Source organism: Erythrolamprus reginae, chromosome 8 (assembly GCF_031021105.1).
Source record: "Erythrolamprus reginae isolate rEryReg1 chromosome 8, rEryReg1.hap1, whole genome shotgun sequence".
Lineage (NCBI taxonomy): Eukaryota > Metazoa > Chordata > Lepidosauria > Squamata > Dipsadidae > Erythrolamprus > Erythrolamprus reginae.
This window is the reverse complement of record NC_091957.1, coordinates 12,420,961-12,440,409: the sequence shown is the minus strand read 5'-3', so window position 1 is coordinate 12,440,409 and position 19,449 is coordinate 12,420,961. Positions and strand designations below refer to the sequence as shown.

At 44.0% G+C, this 19,449-nt stretch overlaps 1 protein-coding gene and 1 pseudogene across 1 annotated transcript; both read right to left on the bottom strand.

Moving 5' to 3' along the window:
• Positions 1–3,030: 3,030 nt before the first annotated feature.
• On the bottom strand, positions 3,031–12,623 carry LOC139171405 (zinc finger protein 721-like). Its single transcript, XM_070759626.1, has 3 exons — positions 12,373–12,623; positions 10,914–12,186; positions 3,031–5,594 (listed from the first exon to the last, which is right to left on the bottom strand). The coding sequence occupies exons 1-3, from the start codon at positions 12,376–12,378 to the stop codon at positions 3,652–3,654; spliced, it is 3,222 nt and encodes a 1,073-aa protein (XP_070615727.1). The 5' UTR covers positions 12,379–12,623; the 3' UTR covers positions 3,031–3,651.
• A 3,175-nt stretch (positions 12,624–15,798) lies between these two features.
• On the bottom strand, positions 15,799–19,267 carry LOC139171074 (zinc finger protein 420-like; annotated as a pseudogene).
• Between the last annotated feature and the right edge of the window lie 182 nt (positions 19,268–19,449).

Here is a 19,449-nt window from a genome sequence, read left to right as displayed (position 1 = left end):
TTCTGTGTCCTGGATTCTTTCTTTTCATAAAGGGAAATCTCCTTGCTACAATGCTCTAATAAAGTGTCTTTAAATGGTCACCCCTCTCAGATCCTAATTGAAGTGTGCCATGGCTGGATCTAGGGCTGATTTGGCCTTTTTTATTGTGGGCTTGACAGAGCTTCTCCCTGTCATTTTTTGATATAATCTCTATGGGTATTCCAAATGTCAATACCATGTAAGACCATCCCTAGACATCTGAAACTCCTGTCAGTTGTGGGCAGAAGCCCGGGTACATTCCTTTTTCCTGCCGATCCTGTACTTTGTTTTTCCTTCTTGGGAGTAAAAGGGGGAATGGATTGAATTGAGAGCCAGCTATTATATCCAACGCTTGAGAACAATTTGTTACTGCATTCTCAGCCTGCAAATCTCAAGCGACAACTGTGTCTGTGAATGTGTGTATGACTCTTGTTCCCTGCCTCTGTGTCTCTTCTCACTCGGAAAGCTCTGCAACCCCATGTGCTCGGTTTGGAGATTTTTCCATCTGTTTTTCTTCTTTCCTTTTGGAAAGCCAGCCTGGTGGAGAAATAAGTGGTGGAGGCTTCCCTCCCCCTCCTCTCCTTGCTAGCCAGGGGGTTGCAAGAGAGGGAGGGAGCCTTTGATGCAGGTTCAGCTCATTGCTCTGGATTCCAGGCTTATCCCTGGGAGGCAGAACCCACAGCCACTCCGTCTTATCCATGTTGAGTTTGAGTCTGTTGACACCCATCCAGACCCCAACAGCCTCCAGGCACCGTCACATCACTTCCACTGCTTCATTGACTGGACTATGCCCACCCAGGTTTTGTGTCTGTCTCCCAGTGTTTTTTTCTGCAGGGCCACATGGCCCTGTGAGTATTTAAAACTGCTGACCCCTGATATAGCTCATGATAAAGAAAAAGGAGGATAATATCATATGGTTTAGCCAATGTCAAGCTAACCCGAGTCAGACTGCACCCTTGTTATATCAGATGTTTCTTGCTCTGCTTGAATTACTTGACCTGTATTTTTAAGTGGACAAAGAAGCCCCCTTTATTCTGTCAAAATCTTCCAATTCATGTAATCAAGTTCTTTTCAGAGATTAAGCCATGATTTAAAACAATCAATCAAATTAAAAGTAACTGAAAAATGAGCCTGGCATTTTTCATTTCCTCTCTGCTTCTCTTTTCTAAGAAGGTTCCAAATGGGCATTTTCGTCCTTGCAATACAACTCTGATAAATTGGCTGCAAATGGAAGATGTCCTATTGACCAGGAGCCTTTCTGAAACCAACCTACCTCTTGGAAGACATCTTCGCTCTGACAACTGACAGTAACTGGCAGTTTCGCTAGGATGGATGAGGTCATAAAGCCATCAGAATTCCCATGGAGATGACAGTTGGCCTATCAAACCTCACCTGCCTCACCTTTTCTAATATACCAATGCCAGGTAAATGTCTTTAAGAGGCAATCATCTTTTTGCACTAAAGGCAGATTTTTGGATGTAGATTGCTCCCTTCTATAATGCTTCTCTCCAGTGTGCATTATTTCATGTCTATACAGTTTTTTCACTCACACTGAACCTCTTTCCACATTTCAGGCATTTATGGAAACTTCAGTTTAATGTTTCCAAATGTAAAATAATGCACTTGGGGAAAAGGAATCCTCAATCTGAGTATTGTATTGGCAGTTCTGTGTTAGCAAAAACTTCAGAAGAGAAGGATTTAGGGGTAGTGATTTCTGAGAGTCTCAAAATGGGTGAACAGTGCAGTCAGGCGGTAGGGAAAGCAAGTAGAATGCTTGGCTGCATAGCTAGAGGTATAACAAGCAGGAAGAGGGAGATTATGATCCCACTATATAGAGTGCTGGTGAGACCCCACTTGGAATACTATGTTCAGTTCTGGAGAGCTCACCTACAAAAAGATATTGACAAAATTGAACGGGTCCAAAGACGGGCTACAAGAATGGTGGAAGGTCTTAAGCGTAAAAAGACTTAATGAACTCAATCTGTATAGTCTGGAGGACAGAAGGAAAAGGGGGGACATGATTGAAACATTTAAATATGTTAAAGGGTTAAATAAGGTCCAGGAGGGAAGTGTTTTTAATAGGAAAGTGAACACAAGAACAAGGGGACACAATCTGAAGTAAGTTGGGGTAAAGATCAAAAGCAACATGAGAAAATATTATTTTACTGAAAGAGTAGTAGATCCTTGGAACAAACTTCCAGCAGACGTATTTGATAAATCCACAGTAACTGAATTTAAACATGCCTGGGATAAACATATATACATCCTAAGATAAAATACAGAAAATAGTATAATGGCAGACTAGATGGATCATGAAGTCTTTTTCTGCCGTCAGTCTTCTATGTTTATGAGATAGCTTTCCTGAGTGGATTCTTTGGAAGAAGAATGAAGCTCTAAGCCCTCCCCAGACACACCTGCCCAAGTTTTGTGGCACCTTGCTTTCTATGGGACATAGGTAACTCCCTCTGTTTCTCTATATATTTCTCTCATCTTTTTTCCCTATCTTTCAACACTCCCATCTTTCTCTCAACTGTCTATCTCCCTCTCACCTAGGCTGAAACACTGCACGGGAGAAACACTGCTCTTTGTGTGTGTTTCCCTCTCTCCCTCCCTCCCGCTCTCCTTGGGGCCTTTCACCAGCTATTTTTATTCCTTTTGGAAAGCCGGCTTGCGGAGCAATGAGCGCAACCTGCGGCAGAGGCTTCTCTCCCCCATCTTGCGCCCCCCTGACTGGCTGTGGTGGGGCCGGGAGGGTGCGTACAAGAGGAAGGGGATGTAAGCCTCCACTAGTCCAGCTTTCATTTATTTATTTATTTATTTATTTATTTAGTCCAATACATAATGAAGGTTATAGAGCAGTGTTTCCCAACCTTGGCAACTTGAAGATATTTGGACTTCTACCATGGCACACTTGTTCAAATTAGGCACAGAGTTGTAAGATCGTTTAAGGGCTCCTTTGGAGTAATCTAGCAAAGAGTTTTCCCTTAATTAATGAAATAAAGGAGCCGATGACAGGCTCGGGTTTTCTTTTATACTCCATACAGTAGAAAAGATACAAAACAATTGATTGGATGGAAGAAAACCTGCTCAGTTCCATCAGAGACATGGAGAATAAGTCAAACAGATATTAAGCATAACCATTGAAAAAGGCGTTGTATCAGAAGAATGTTTGCATGGGAGAAGGAGTCCTATAAATCTGTGGTGAAAAGGATGGAAAACACAGATACACAGTTGGAGATACAAGAAACATACCCAAGATCCAAAACGGATTCAAATCCTTATACATGAATGGTCAAATATTAATACACCAAGGTACATAGGATATAGTTGCTATTACTGAAACACGGTGGGATGAAACTCATGACTGGGTTGGATGGATTGATTTGTAATTGGCTGACACAATGGGTGGTCCTTAATAGTAATATATCTACACAGAGGGAAGGAAGCAGTGGGGCACCAGTACTCTTCATAAATAACTTAAATGAGGGAATAGAATGGGAACACAACAAATGTATAGATAATACTAAGAGGGTAGGAATAACCAACACCCTAAATTACAGGCTAAACATCCATATACCCAAAAGATAACACCCAGCCTCATTTTATTTTGGGTCCCAAAATAATCACTAGGGCTTATTTTGGTGGAAAAACAATTTTAGGGTAATTATAGGATTTCTCCCCAGTGTGGACTCTTTGATGAATGTAAAGGTTTCCTCTCTGAATGAAGCTCTTTCCACACTCCAGACATTTATATGGTTTTTCTCCAGTGTGGATTCTTTGATGCATGTAAAGATTGCCTGTCTGACTGAAGCTCTTCCCACATTCGAAACATTTATATGGTTTTTCTCCTGAGTGGATTCTTTGATGTGAACATAGGTTTCTCTTTGAAGAAAAACCCTTGCCGCAATCCAGACATTGATATGGTTTGTCTCCTAAGTGGATTCTTTGATGCATGTAAAGGCTTCCCCTCCAATCAAAGCTCTTTCCACACTGCAGACATTTATATGGTTTTTCTCCCAAGTGGATTCTTTGATGTGAATGAAGGCTTCTCTTTGAAGAGAAACCCTTGCCACAATCCAGGCATTGATATGGTTTGTCTCCTGAGTGGATTCTTTGATGTACACAAAGGTTTCCCCTTTGAGTAAAGCCCTTTCCACACTGTAGACATTTATATGGTTTTTCTCCTGTGTGAATCATTTCATGTCTATCCAGGTCTCTTCTCGCATTGAAGCTGTTTCCACATTCGAGGCATTTATATGGTTTCTCAACAATATGGATTTTTTTATGACAGCGGAGGCCTGAACCATCAGAAAAACTCTTTCCACACTCCAGGCATTCATATGGTTTTTCTCCTGAGTGATTTTTTTGATGTGTGTAAAAGTTTCCTTTCCAATAGAAGCTCTTTCCACACTCCAAGCATTTAAATGGTTTCTCTCCTGTGTGGATTCTTTGATGTCTCTCATGGCTCCTCCTGTAACGGAAGCTCTTTCCACACTCCAAGCATTTATAAGGTTTTTCTCCTGTGTGGATTCTTAGATGTTCATTAAGGCCTCCTCTATTACTGAAGTTCTTTCCACACTCAAAGCATTTATGCGGGTTTCCAACTGAATGGTTTTTTAGATGGTTTTCAAAATGTCCATTTGTTAGGAAGGATTTTTCACATTCTGGACACTGATATTTCTTCTCATCTGTGTGGATACTTAGATGCCTTTGAAAATATCCATTTGTTTTGAAGGATTTGTCACATTCCGGGCACTGATATTTCCTTTCTCTCTCCTGCATCCTTTGAGGAGTTTGTGGTCTTCCGAAGGGCCCTCCGCCCCCAAGACATTTATTCAGTTTTTCTCTCCAGTGGATTCTTCTATGTCTATAAAAGCTGCTGCTCTGACTGAAGCTCTTTCCACATTCCAGGCATTTATAAGGTTTCTCTCCCGTGTGGATTCTTTGATGTGCCTCATGGCTGCTCCTCTGACTGAAGCTCTTTCCACACTCAAAGCATTTATAAGGTTTTTCTCCTGTGTGGATCCTTTTATGTACATAAAGGGTGCTCCTTTGACTGAAGTTCTTTCCACACAGCAGGCATTTATGAGGTCTCTCTCCTGTGTGGATTCTTCGATGTTGATTAAGATCTGCTCTTCGACTGAAGTTCTTTCCACACTCAAAGCATTTGTGTGGGTTTCCAACTGAGTGGATTTTTAGATGCCTTTGAAGAAGGTCATTTCTTTTGAAGGATTTTTCACATTCCAGGCACTGATATTTATTTCCTTCCTCCTGGATCCTTTGGAGATGCCCGGGTGTTCCAAAGGACCCTCCGCTCTCCAGGACCGTCTCGGGGTCTCCGCCCGTTTCCTCTTCTCCGCATCGCTCTCCAAGCAGCTCCATTTCCCTGGGCCCTCCTGGGCTCATCTCTCCTGCAGCCTCGGAACCTCCCGGCCTTTCCCCGCCATCTCTCAGGAAAGCCGAGCCAGGACCGCGCAGGCTGCTCCGCGGGGCCCGCTCTCCTCCTCCTCCCGGGCGGCTCCTCCGTCTTCCTAAAGGGGAGAAACAGAGGCGGGTAACGGTTGCGATCCCATCCCCTCAGGGGAGACATTGGCCGAAGCCTCCGTCTTCACGGACCCGAAAGAGACCTCCCTCCCCACTGCCTCCGCCAGGCCTCCCTCCCAGGATTGTCTTCTCCGCAGAACCTGTCAATCTACGACTCCCAGCAGCCGCCCCGCCCTACCTGCATCCCAGGCACTTCCGTCGCTTAGTCACACAGTTCCTTCCGCCGCTCGTCTGATTACGTAATCTGTGGGCGGGGCCTCTTCGTCTCTTTCCCCGTGGATCCCCGTATGTTTGTTTGTTTCTTTCTAGGCCCGGCGTACATTTGCATGCAGCACCTTTTTCGCCATCCGATGGGGGGGGGGGGGGGCAATCTGTGACTCAGACCTTCGCTGCCTGAGCGTCTCACCCCTCCTTCCTTCCGTTACTGGCTTTTGCCATCCGCCGCTCTTCACTTCTTCGTTTCGCCTTCAGAACCTGATCCGACGGGGAGGGGGGGGGGGCTTCTGTGCCCCCCCCCAAACGTCAAAGGGCAGATGGTGCGGGCCGGAAGAGCGGGTTTCCTGCTCCGCCATTTCTTTCTCCCCCCTCTGCCATCCTCCTGCCCGCCTTCTTGTTCCCTCCACCTCCTGCCTCTCTCCCCCCCCCCATGGCCTTCTTCTGGCGCCCCTCAACTTTACCACAACCTCCTGCCCTTCTTCTAGTACCTCCCACCTGTCCATTAAGCCAGTGTTTCCCAACCTTGGTAACTTGAAGATATTTAGACTTCAACTCCCAGAATTCCCCAGCCAGCGAATGCGAATGCTGGGGAATTCTGGGAGTTGAAGTCCAAATATCTTCAAGTTGCCAAGGTTGGGAAATACTGCATTAAGCTATACAATATTTTATGTATTGAAGGCCCCTTCCTCTTCTTTCCCCACCTCCTGCCATTCTTCTGCTGCCGCCGCCATCCCTTTTCCTCTCCTCTGCCCATCTGCCCCTCCTTTCCCCACCTCCAGCCTTTCTTTTCTTACTTATCTGCTCATCCCCTTCTTCCCCCACCCTTCTGCTGCGCCCCCGCCCCCTAATTAACCTATGCAATATTTTGTTTTGGCAGAACCCTTTCTAGAAAGGCTGGGGTTTATTTTCCTGGCATGGATCACTGCATGAGAAATTATGCCTGAAGTTCAGAACTCTGGGACAGAATTTCTAGGTCCTCAAACTTGGCACCATCTCACAATACTGTACTTTCTTTGGATGCCTTTGGGTGAAAAAGGCCTCAGCCCTTAGGCAGAATTTGGGACTTGGAACAGAAGCATGGGAAAATGGTGTTGGGTCAGGAGCTGCAACAAGGAGCTTCCCTAGACACAGGCCGTCTACTCCCAAAAACGTGCCTTTTGTGCAAAAAGGGGAGAAATGGGCAGATTTAGTGATTGGTTTGCTTGCCTCCTTTACAGACTTTTGCCTGAAATTGGTGTACAGTATGTAGAAAAGGCTGTCATCTCCATGGGAATTCTGATGGCTTTATGACCTCATCCATGCAGGCCAAACTGCAAGTTACTGTCAGTTATCAGAGTGAAAATGCCATCCAAGAGGTTTCTCAGTCTTCAGAAGGGCTCCTGGACTCTGGGGAAGCTTCCCTCTTTGTAGCCAATTTTTCAGAGTTGTATTCCAAGGGTGAAAATGCCAAGTCTTCTACTCAATTTCCCTTCTTAGGAAAGGGAAGCTGAAGGAAGATGTGCTTCAGAGAATGTTATTTTTATTTAGCAGTTGATAGTTTTTAGTCATGTGGGATTGTTGCTTCTAAACCCAGGCACTCCCAGTTTGGTGTGAAGCTGAAAACAGCTGAATTACATCCACTTTGGGAGACTTTTACCTTTGTAAAGGGGCTTCTTTGCTCATCTGAAAATACAAATGCAAATCAAGTAATTCCACCAAAAAGGCAAAATGATTAAGGGGAGTGGGTCATGTATTTTTCACAGCGTAAAGTAATATAATATTCATTACAAATGACACATTAGTAAGGAAATGATCAAACTAATAATCTCAATGGACAATTTAGAGGTAGCTAAACGGACTGATTAAAAAAATAATATAATTTTGTTTCTACTAGGAAAACATTTGGATTTTGTGCTTAAGGTTGGGGAGGGACTTTGTGTGTTTTAACCAATAGATTTGATGCTGTAGAATGCATTTATTATATAAAAGTAAAAAGTTGAAGTGTTATTCTATTACATCAAAAGGAGTCAAGGAAATCAATACTTCTCCCTTTATCCCACTTTTCTCTCCTTTATTTTACATTTACTTGCATTTTTCTTTAATACTTTGTATTTTAATCTATGATAAACAAATAAAAATTGAAAACAATAAAATGCATTGCTTGTGAAGTTTTAACAGCAGAAAACATTGATTCCAGATAAAGTTTCACATGACAAATTTATGTGTTAGGGTTTGTATCTTTCTTGAAAGTTGCAGACATATTCAAAGACTCAGAATACTATGTTGTGTAGTTGCTGAAAAACCAACTTCTCACATACCAAGTAAAGAGCCTTAGTCAAGAAGGGAAAAGCATGCATTCTTAAATTTTAAAAAACAGGTGTAGATGGCCATGTTAAAAGGGCTATGTTAAATTAGCGGTGAAGCTTAAAATTTGAGGCAAAGGGATCATGAGCTGTTTAATTTGCTGTGAATTAACTTGATTTCTTAGCCCTTGCCTCAGTCTTCTCTGTTCTAGACATTTTCTCAAGGGATTTTCTTGCTGGGGGAACACTTGGTTGTAGAAATAGAGGCATAGAATTAACATCACATGAAGTATTAGCACCACTTTATAAAACTGGGTAAAATCTGTAAAAAAAGATCTTGTGTATATACATCTTCCCTTATTTATATTTTGTAAAAAACTAATAAAACTTTTTTTTAAAAAAAAGTTGTTGGAGACTTTGGAAAAAGTGCAAAGAATAGCAACTAGGATGATTAAGGGGTCCCCAAACTTGGCCACTTGAAGACTTGTGGACTTCAACTCCCAGAATTCTCCAGCCAGCTATTCTGGCTGGAGAATTCTGGGAGTTGAAGTCTACAAGTGGCCATGTTCAAGGACCTCTGGTCTGGAGACTAAAGCAAATGAAGTAAGGTTGTGGGACCTGGATATAGCTAGTCTGGACATAAGGACTGGTGTGAGATGGGGAAAGTGCTGTTCCAATATGACAACCAGTGGAACTAGTTGCCTTCAGAAGTTGTGGGTCCTTCATTACTAGACTTTTTTGATAGTAAATTGAACAGCCACTAGTTTCAAATTCTACAGTGTCTCTTGCTTGAGCAGGGGGCTGGACTAGAAGACCTCCAAGGTTCCTTCCAGTTCGGATTCTCTATGTGATGCTATTCTGATTGTGAAAAGAAAGTTTACAGGTGACATAATAACAGTGTTCCAGTATTTGAAAAGGGGGTCAATCTATTTCCCAAAACACCAGAACGGAAAAGGGAGACAATGGATTATATTATATTATTATTTTACTGAAAGAGTAGTAGATCCTTGGAACAAACTTCCAGCAGACGTGGTAGATAAATCCACAGTAACTGAATTTAAACATGCCTGGGATAAACATATATCCATCCTAAGATAAAATACAGAAAATAGTATAAGGGCAGACTAGACGGACCATGAGGTCTTTTTCTGCGGTCAGATTTCTATGTTTCTATGGATGGAAACTAATGAAAGGGAGAAGCAACCTAGAACTAAAAAGAAATTTCCTGGCAGTGAAAAAAATTAACTAGTTGAAGGCTCTGGAGTGTGAAAAACAGCACAATGGGCAAACCAGAAGTCCATTTTTCTGAAGTACCAGTTTGTGCGTTTCACTATTTTTTCAACATTCCAGGCTCCAGTGAGACCTCTGTGTGTTTCGGGGGGGGGGCATTGTGAGCAGAGGGGGGGGTGCACATGCATGGGGGGGATGGGTTTCGGCACGTGCACATATGCTAACACATGCACACACACCTTTTGGGACGTGAACCAAAAAAGGTTCGCCTACTGGTTTTGGGTCTCCTCCTTTAACACGGGGTGTAGAAGGCCTTCAAGGTCCCATCCACTGCTGTTATTCTGTTATCGTTACTCTGTTGATTTGTGTATATACAGAGTGCTTTTGCAATGAAACCAAATTCCCTGTATGTCTAATCAAACGACTAAACAAATTAATTACTCAGACATATATCGGACAGAATGTCTTTCCACACTCAGGCATATTTGGCATTTCCCCCCATGTGAATAAATAGATGTCAATGAAGGACTGCACCAACATTTAGGCCCCAAATATATTTGAGGTTAGGATTATTCTTGTCGAAACACAATTTTAGAGTGATCATAGTTTTTCTCCAGTGGATTCTTTGTAAAGGCTTCCCTTCTGATTGAAGCTCTTTCTACACTCCTAATATTTATGTGTTTTTTTCCACTGTGTGTATTTTTTGATATTAAGATCTTACTGCAGTTCTTATTGAACTCTTATTGAAATTCTTTCCACACTCATAGCATTTATGTGGATTTGCAACTGTTATTTTAGATTATTTTTTAAATATTTATTATATTTATATACTGTCCATTCCAATAGGACACATATCAATTTGTTCTCAATGATTTTTCATATTCTGAGCCTTTTTATTTCTTTCCTCTAAAGATCCAGGGACTACCAGGTTTTCTGATGGACCCTTCTGAATTAACTGCATTAATTCAGTTTCTCTCCCCAGTGGATTCATCTATATCTATAAAGCCTTGTGCTCTGACTGAAGCTCTTTCCATACTTAACATTTATGAGATTTTTCCCCCAGTGTGGATTTTTTTATGTATGTAAAGGTTCCCTCTATGAATGAAGCTCTTTTCATACTCTAGACATTTATATGGTTTTTCTCCAGTGTGGATTCTTTGATGTGAGTGAATTTTTTGATGTCTATAAAGGCTTCCACTCTGACTGAACCTCTTCCCGCACTCCAGGCACTTAAATTATTTCTGTCCTGTGTGGATTGTTAGATGAGTTTGAAGGTGGCAATTTCTTTTGAAGGATTTTTCACATTCCAGGCACAGATAGATAGGTAGATATTCATTCATTCAATTTTTATGCCGCCCTTCTCCTTAGATTCAGGGTGGCTTACCACATGTTAGCAATGGCACTTTTTAACAGAGCCAGCCTATTGCTCCCACAATCCGGGTCCTCATTTGACCCACCTCGGAAGGATGGAAGGCTGAGTCAACCTTGAGCCGGTGATGACATTTGAACCGCTGACCTACAGATCTATAGTCAGCTTCAGTGGCCTGCAGTACAGCACACTACCTGCTGCGCCACCCTGGCTTTCCTTTCCTCCCTCATGGATCCTTTGGAGACTCTAGGGTCTCCCGGTGGTCTGTCCACCCTTTAGGCATTTATTCGGTTTCTCTTTCCAGTGGATCCTTTGATGTGTATAAAGACTGCCCCTCTGAAGGAAGCATTTTCCACACTCCAGACATTTATGTGGTTTCTCTCCAGTGTGGATTTTTTGATGCGTGTAAAGGTTTCCTCTCTGACTGAAGCTTTTTCCACACTCAAGACATTTATGTGGTTTTTCTCCAGTATGAATCATTTCATGGGTATGCAGAGTTCCTCCGCTACTCAAACATTTTCCACACTCGAGACATTTATGTAGTTCTTCTCCTGTGTGAATCATTTCATGTGCATGCAGAGTTCCTCTTCTACTGAAACTCTTTCCACATTCCAGACATTTATGTGGTTTTTCTCCTGTGTGTGTCATTTCATGTCTATGCAAAGTTCCACTCCTACTGAAACGCTTTCCACATTTCAGACATTTATGTGGTTTTTCTCCTGTGTGAATCCTTTCATGTCTATGAAGGTCTCTTTTAATACTGAAGCTGTTTCCACATGTGAGACATTCATGTGGTTTTTCTCTCGGTTTCTCTCCAGGATGAATTTTTTTATGATGGTAGAGGCCTGAACCATTAGTAAAGCTCATTCCACACTCCAGGCATTTAAATGGTCTTTCTCCCAAGTGAATTTTTTGATGTTTGTAAAGGCTTCCACTCAGACTGAACTTCTTCCCGCAATCCAGGCACTTAAATGGTTTCTGTCCTGTGTGGATCGTTAGATGCCTTTGAAGGTGGTAATTTCTTTTGAAAGATTTTTCACATTCCGGGCAATGATATCCCTCTTTGCTTGAGTGGATTCTTAGATGTTTCTCTAGTCTATCATTATTTTTGAAGGATTTTTCACATTCCGGGCACTGATATTCCTCTTCTCTTGAGTGGATTCTTAGATGTTTCTCTAGTCTATCATTATTTTTGAAGGATTTTTCACATTCTGGGCACTGATATTTTTTTCCTCCCTCATGGATCCTTTGGGGACTCCGAAGGAGTCTTCCGAAGGACCCTCCGCCCTCCAGGATCGTCCCGAGGTGTTCACCAGTTTCCTTCTCCCCGCATCGCCCTCCACGCATCCTCCTTTCCCGGGGTCCTCCTGGGCTGATCCCTCCTGCTTCCCTCAATCTTCCCGGCCTTTCCCCGCGGTCTCCCGGGGAAGCAGCGCAGGGACCGGGCAGGGCTGCCCCGCGGGGCTTGCTCTCCTCTTTCTCTCGGGCGGTGCTTCTTTCCTTCCCATACCGGGATTCTTTGTCCTCCTGCAGGGCAGAAAGAGAGGCCGATTACGGTTGCGTCCCCCTTCCCCGCAAGGGAGATCCAGGCCCTCCTGATTTGGGGGAGGGGAGAAGGCCTAAGCCAAGGCCTCTGAGCCACAGACTGGCCCTCCCCTCCACAGACTCTCCGTAAATTCTCAGGGTGCACTCCCAGCAGCCCCCGCGCCTTACCTGCATCCGGGCACTTCCGTCGCCTAGCTATACACCTCTTTCCGTCGCCCGTCTGGTTGCGCAACTGTGGGCGTGTCCTCTTCCTCTCCTTCCCTGTATCCCTCGTAGATTTCTCGGATTGCTGAATTTGGGAAGACAATTTTCTTTGCAGGCTCGGTGCGCATTTGCATGGCGCGTTTTGTAGGCCATCCGATGGGCGGGCCGGTTTGTGACTCTTCATCCCCCTTTGGCTCCTCCCCTCCGTTCGGGAAGAAAACTTTCTCCGCAGGACGGCCCCGCTGCATATTTGCATGTGTCGCCTTCTACGCCAATCCATTGGCTGGCCTCCTTTTTTGATTCCGCCTCTTGTTGTTTAGTGGGCTTTGCTCTCGTCGGGCCTCCTCCCTCCTTTGGCCCCGCCTCTCCGCTGCTGGCTCCTCCCACCTTAAACTTTCACTATCCGCAGCTCTTTCAGGGATTCCTATCCACCCTTCTCCCTTCGTTCTAACCCCCTTCCAAAATCTGATCCGTGATGGAGGGGGGGCTGCTCTGACAGGCTCTGCCCGGATCCCCCAAAGCACCTCAGGAGGGGAGGGAGCGGAATGGTTTACCTTCTACACCAGTGTTTCCCAACCTTGGCAACTTGAAGATAACTGGAGTTCAACTCCCAGAATTCCCCAGCTAGCATTCACTAGCTGGGGAATTCTGGGAGTTGAAGTCCAAATATCTTCAAGTTGCCAAAGCTGGGAAACACTGTTCTACAGCACCCTTTCATTGCCCCCTGCCCCTCCTTCTCCTCCCTACCCTCCTTTCCTTCATTACCTCCCCCCCCCCGGTTTCCCCCCCTTCCACTCTTTCCTCCCCATCTCCACCCTTCTTCTCATGCTCCGTGCTGCCTCCTGCCCTCCCCCCCCTGTCTCTACCCCTCTCCTCTCTCCCCAGCTCCTGCCTTTCGTTTGGTGCTTCCCACCCTCCTTGCCCCCAAATCCCACCTCTCTTCTTTACCCAAACCTCCTGCCCTTTTCTGGTAGCCCCCAACCCTCCATTAAGCTATTATTATTATTATTATTAATTAAATTTGTATGCTGCCCCTCTCTGTAGACTCGGGGCGGCTCACAACAATAGTGGCAAAACAATATGTAATACAAATCTAATAATTTAAACTAAAAACCCATAATTTAAAAACATGCACACAACACACCATACATAAACAATATTGGCCTGGGGAAGTTATTTCAGTTTCCCCATGCCTGATGGCAGAGGTGGGTTTTAAGGACTTTACGAAAGGCAAGGAGGGTGGGGGCAATTCTAATCTCAGGGGGGAGCTGGTTTCAGAGGGTTGGGGCCGCCACAGAGAAGGCTCTTACCCTGGGACCCGCCAGACGACATGTGTGCCGCGAGACATGGTCAGGTGTGCCGCGAAGAAGGAAGCTCAGGTTCTGATCTTGCAACTTTTTGCTGAGAGTGAGAGTGAGAAAGAGAGAGGGAAAGAGAGTGAGAGAGAGAGAGAAAGCAAGAGAGAAAGAAGGCAAGAGAGAGAGAAAGAGAGAGAAAGAAGGCAAGAGAGAGAAAGAGAAAGAAAGCAAGAGAGAGAAAGAAGAAAGCAAGAGAGAGAAAAGGAGAGGAAGGGAGAGAGAGAGAGAGAAATGAGCAAAAAGGGGAGGAAAAAAGAAATGAGAAAATGATTGAGAGAGAGAATGAGAGGAAAGAGAGAGAAACAAAAGAGAGAGAGAAGTGACTCTTGATTTAAAGCATATGATAAAAAGCACCCAAAGAATAAGAGAGAAAAACCCCCCAGCCCTCACCTGTTTTTGGAAATGTTTCAAGAGTGTGTATACACACACACACACACAAGGGTGGGGAGGAGACAGGGGTGGAAAAAGAGAGGAGAGTGTCTTAGGGTGTCATTTTGGTTGGTGGTGTGCCCCAGGATTTTGTAAATGTAAAAAATGTGCCACGGCTCAAAAAAGGTTGAAAATCACTGGTTTAGTCGACGGGATCTGGAGAAGGTCAACTCTGTGGGACCTATGCAGTATTTTCTTTTGGCAGTACCTGTTCTAGGAAGGCTAGGGGTTATTTTCCTGGCCTGGGTCGCTGGATGAGAAATGATGTCTGAAGTTCAGAACCCCGGGAGGAGAGAATTTCTAGGTCCTCAAACGTGGCACCATCTGGCATCACCTTTGGGTGAAAAAGGCCTCAGCCCTTAGGCAGAAACTGAGACTTCGAAAATGGGGTTGGGCCAGGAGCCGCAACAAGGATACTTGAGTGGAGCTTCCTAGACAGAGGCAGTCTACCCTCCCAAAATGTGCCTTTTGTGCAGAAAAGCGAGAAATGGGCAGCTTTAGTGATTGGTTTGCTCGCCTCCTTACAGACATTTGTCTGGCATTGGTGTATGTAGAAAAGTGGAGGTGGTGAGCTTTGATAGACACCTATCCTCTCCTTGGGAATTCTGACGGCTTTTATGACTTCATCCATGCAGGCCAAACTTCCAGTTACTGTCAGTTATGAGAGTGAAGATGCCATCCAAGAGGCTAGTCAGTCTTCAGAAGGATAATCAAGGATAGCAATAGCAATATAACTTATATACAATAAGCAATTGTATATAATTATATACAATAAGCAAAAATAGTTGATTAAAAGGGCAGGCAATGTTTTTTCTGAACTTCCAGTGTGTGGGTTTGTCCATTTTTTCAACGTTCCAAGCTTCAGTGAGACCAGTGCGCATGCATGGCAACCAATGGGGAGGCACTGTGCACAGGGCCAGTGTTGAGGCTGAACATGTATGGGGAAGGAGTGAATGGGTTTCAGCATGTGCTTGCATGCTAGCACACGCTCGCACCCCTTTTGGGACATGAGCCAAACAAGGTTTGCCATTCCTGGTATAGGGTCTGTTCCTTTAACGAGGTGGGAGTAGGCCTGCAAGGTCCCATCCACTGCTGTTATTCTGTTATCATTACTCTGTTGCTGTGTGTAAACAGAGTGCTTTTGCACTGAAAGCAAATTCCCTATGTCTAATCAAACTTGACTAAACAAATTAATTACAAAGACATATATCTGACTGAAGATCTTTCCACACTCAGGCATATTTAGCATTTTCCTCCAGGTGAATCCATTGATGTCGATATAGGAGTGCAACAACATTTAGGCCCCAAATATCTTTTGAGGTTAGCATTATTTTTGCGGAAACACAATTTTAGGGTGATCATACAGTTTCTCACCAGTGGATCCTTTGTAAAGGCTTCCCTTCCGACTGAAGCTCTTTCCATACTCCTAATGTTTACGTGGTTTTTCTCCTGAGTGAATGTTTTGATGTTAAGATCTTATTGAAGTTCCCATTGAACTCTTTTTGAAGTTCTTTCTACACTTATAGCATTTATTTATTTATTGGATTTGTATGCCGCCCCTCTCCGCAGACAGCAATAAAACAGCATATAATAATAAACCAATACTAACAGTTAAAAACCCTTATTTATAAAACCAAACATACGTACAGACATACCATGCATAAAATTGTAAAGGCCTAGGGGGAAAGAGTATCTTCAATTCCCCCATACCTGGCGGCAGAGGTGGGTTTTAAGTAGCTTACGAAAGGCAAGGAGGGTGGGGGCAATTCTAATTTCTGGGAAGAGTTGGTTCCAGAGGGCCGGGGCCGCCACAGAGAAGGCTCTTCCCCTCTTATGTGGGTTTGCAACGGAGTGATTTTTTAAAAAAATATTTTCTATATATTTATTAATTAATTATATTTATTTGCTGCCCATTCCAATAGGACACATCCATTTGTTCTGAATGATTTTTCACATTCTGACCATTTTTATTTCTTTTGGGGATATTTTGGGGACTACCAGGTTTTCTGACACACCCTTCCGAATTAACTGCATTAATTCAGTATCCCCAGGGGATTCTTCTATGTCTATAAAGCCTGGTGCTCTGACTGAAGCTCTTTCCACACTTGATATCTATGAGATTTTTCCCCAGTGTGGATTCTCTGATGTATGTAAAGGTTCCCTCTATGAATGAAGCTTTTCCCACACTCCTGACATTCATAGGGTTTTTCTGCAGTGTGGATTCTCTGATGTATGTAAAGGTTTCCTCTCTGAGTGAAGCTTTTTCCACACTCCTGACATTGATAGGGTTTTTCTCCAGTGTGGATTCTTCGGTGTTTGTAAAGGTTTCCCCTCCGATTGAAGCTCTTTCCGCACTGCAGGCATTGATGTGGTTTTTCTCCAGTGTGGATTCTTTGATGTATATAAAGGCTTCCCCTCCGATTGAAGCACTTTCCACACTCGAGACATTTGTGTGGTTTTTCTCCCGTGTGAATCATTTCATGTATATGCAAAATTCCTCTCCAACTGAAGCTTTTCCCACACTCTAGGCATTTATGTGGTTTTTCTCCTGCGTGAATCTTTTCATGTGTATGCAGAGTTCCTCTGCTTATGAAGCTTTTCCCACACTCCAGACATTTATGTAGTTTTTCTCCTGTGTGAATCATTTCGTGTCTATGCAGAGTTCCTCTCCTACCAAAACTCTTTCCACATTCCAGACATTTATGTGGTTTCTCTCCCGTGTGAATCATTTCAAGTCTATGCAGATATTTTCTTGAACTGAAACCGTTTCCAAATTTGGGACTTTTATAGGGTTTCTCTCCAGTATGGATTTTTTTATGACGATCGAGTCCTGAACCTTTAATAAAGCTCTTTCCACACTCCAGGCATTGATATGGTTTTCCCCCCAAGTGAATTTTTTGATGTGTATAAAAGCTTCTCTTTGAAGAGAAACCCTTCTCACAATCCAGGCATTGATATGGTTTGTCTCCTATGTGGATTCTTTGATGTATATAAAGGTTTCCTCTCCGATTGAAGCTCTTTCCACATTCCAGACATTTATGTGGTTTTTCTCCTGTGTGAATCATTTCATGTCTATCCAGGTCTCTTCTTGTAATGAAGCTGTTTCCGCATTCCAGACATTTATGTGATTTTTCTCTTGTGTGAATCATTTCTCCTGTGTGAATCATTTCATGACGATGGAGCCCTGAACCGTCAGTGAAGCTCTTTCCACACTCCAGGCATTCATACGGTTTTTCTCCCGAGTGGATTCTTTGATGCCTGTAAAGACTTCCACTCCGACTAAAGCACTTCCCACACTCCAGGCATTTAAATGGTTTCTCTCCTGTGTGGATCCTTAGATGGCTTTTAAGGTCCCCATTTCTTTGAAGGATTTTTCACATTCCAGGCATTTATGTCGTTTTTCTCCTGTTTGAATCATATCATGTCTATGTAGATCTTTCCCTGATCTGAAGCTGTTTCCAAATTCGGGGCATTTATAGAGTTTCTCTCCAGTATGGAGTTTTTTATGACGATGGAGTCCTGAACCATCAGTAAAGCTCTTTCCACATTCCAGGCATTTGTATGGTTTTTCTCCCGAGTGGATTCTTTGATGCATGTAAAGATTTCCGCTCCGATTGAAGCTTTTTCCACACTCCAGACATTTAAATGGTTTCTCACCTGTGTGGATTCGTTGATGTTGGTAAAGATTTCCCCTGCGACTGAAGCTCTTTCCACACTCCTGGCATTTATTCAGTCTCTCTCCTGAGTGGATCCTTAGATGCATTTGAAGACAGTCACTTCTTTTGAATGATTTTTTACATTCCAGGCACTGTTATTTTCCTTCTCCCTTCTGGGGTCTCTGCCCGTGTTCCTCTCCCCGCATCGCCCTCCAGGTAGCCTCCTTTCCTGGGGTCCCCCTGGGCTCATCCCTCATGCAGCCCTGGACCCTCCTGGCCTTTCCCTGCTGTCTTCCAGGAAAGCTGTACTGGGACTGGGCAGGGCTGCTCAGGGGGCTGCTTTCCTCCTCTTTCCCTCGGGCAGCGCTTCCTTCCTGCCTCTGCTGGGCTCCTCCTTCCTCCTGCGGGGGAGAAAGAGAGGCGGGTCAGGGCTGTGTCCCCTTCTCCACAGGCGAGACCAGGGCCGATTGAGGAAGGCCAAAGCATCTACCTCTCACAGTCTTTGGATAATTCTCTCTCTTTCACTTTACTTCATTCTTTTTTCCTTTCTCCTCTCTTTTCTCTCTCTCATTCTTTGTTTCTTTTTTTCTCTCATTCTCTTTCCTCTCTCATTCTTATTTGTTTTCTCTCATTCTCTTTCTCTTTCCTCTCCCTCAATCTTTGTTTCTTTTTATTTTCTTTCTTATTCTTTTTCCTGTCTCTGATTCTATTTCTTTTCTCACTCATTTCTCTCTTCCCTCTTTTTGTTTCTTTTTATTTTCTCTCTCATTCTTTCTCTCTTTTCCCTATCACTTTCTATTTCTTTTCCCTCTCATTCTCTTTTTCCTTTCTCTCTTTCTCTTTCCTGTCTCTCATTTCATTTTTCTCTTATTCTTTTTCTCTTCCCCCTCTCATTCTTTCTGTTTCTTTTCTCTCATTCTCTTCCCTCTTTTTTCTTTTCCCGCTCTCTTTTCTCTTCCCCCTCTCATTCTTTGTTTCTATTTCTTTTCTCATTCTCTTCCCCCCCTCATTATTTCTGTTCTTTTCTCTCATTTTCTTCCCTCTCTTTTCTCCCCCCCCTCTCATTCTTTGTTTCTATTTTGTTTCTCTTTCTTTCCTCTCTCATTCTTTCTATTTCTTTTCTCTCATTCTCTTCCCCCCTCTCTCATTCTTTGTTTCTATTTCTTTCCTCTCTCATTCTTTCTTTCCCCCCCTCTCTCATTCTTTCTATTTCTTTTCTCTCTCATTCTCTCCCCCCCCCCCTAGATTCGCCTGCCCAGCTGGGATTCTCTCCGTCGGACCTTCCCTGCCTGCAGAGCGTCCAACGGTTCCTCCGGTCGCAACACTTGGATCCCTCGCCCTTCTCCTCAAACGGCGCTTCGGACCCGCCGCCCTCGCTGAGCTTGCCTCGGGTTTCTCTGTCTCCGTAGCATATCGCTCCTTCCGTCAGCTCTCTGATTCCGGATGTGGGATAGCCATCCATATCTGAGAATACCCGCCCCTTCCTCTCCAAGCACCGCCTCCTTGAGGTCTCTTCGTTTCAGAATGTGCGGGCTTTGTTCTCGTCACGGCCTTCGTATTTGCATACGGGGACCTTCTGCGCCATCCCATTGGTTTCC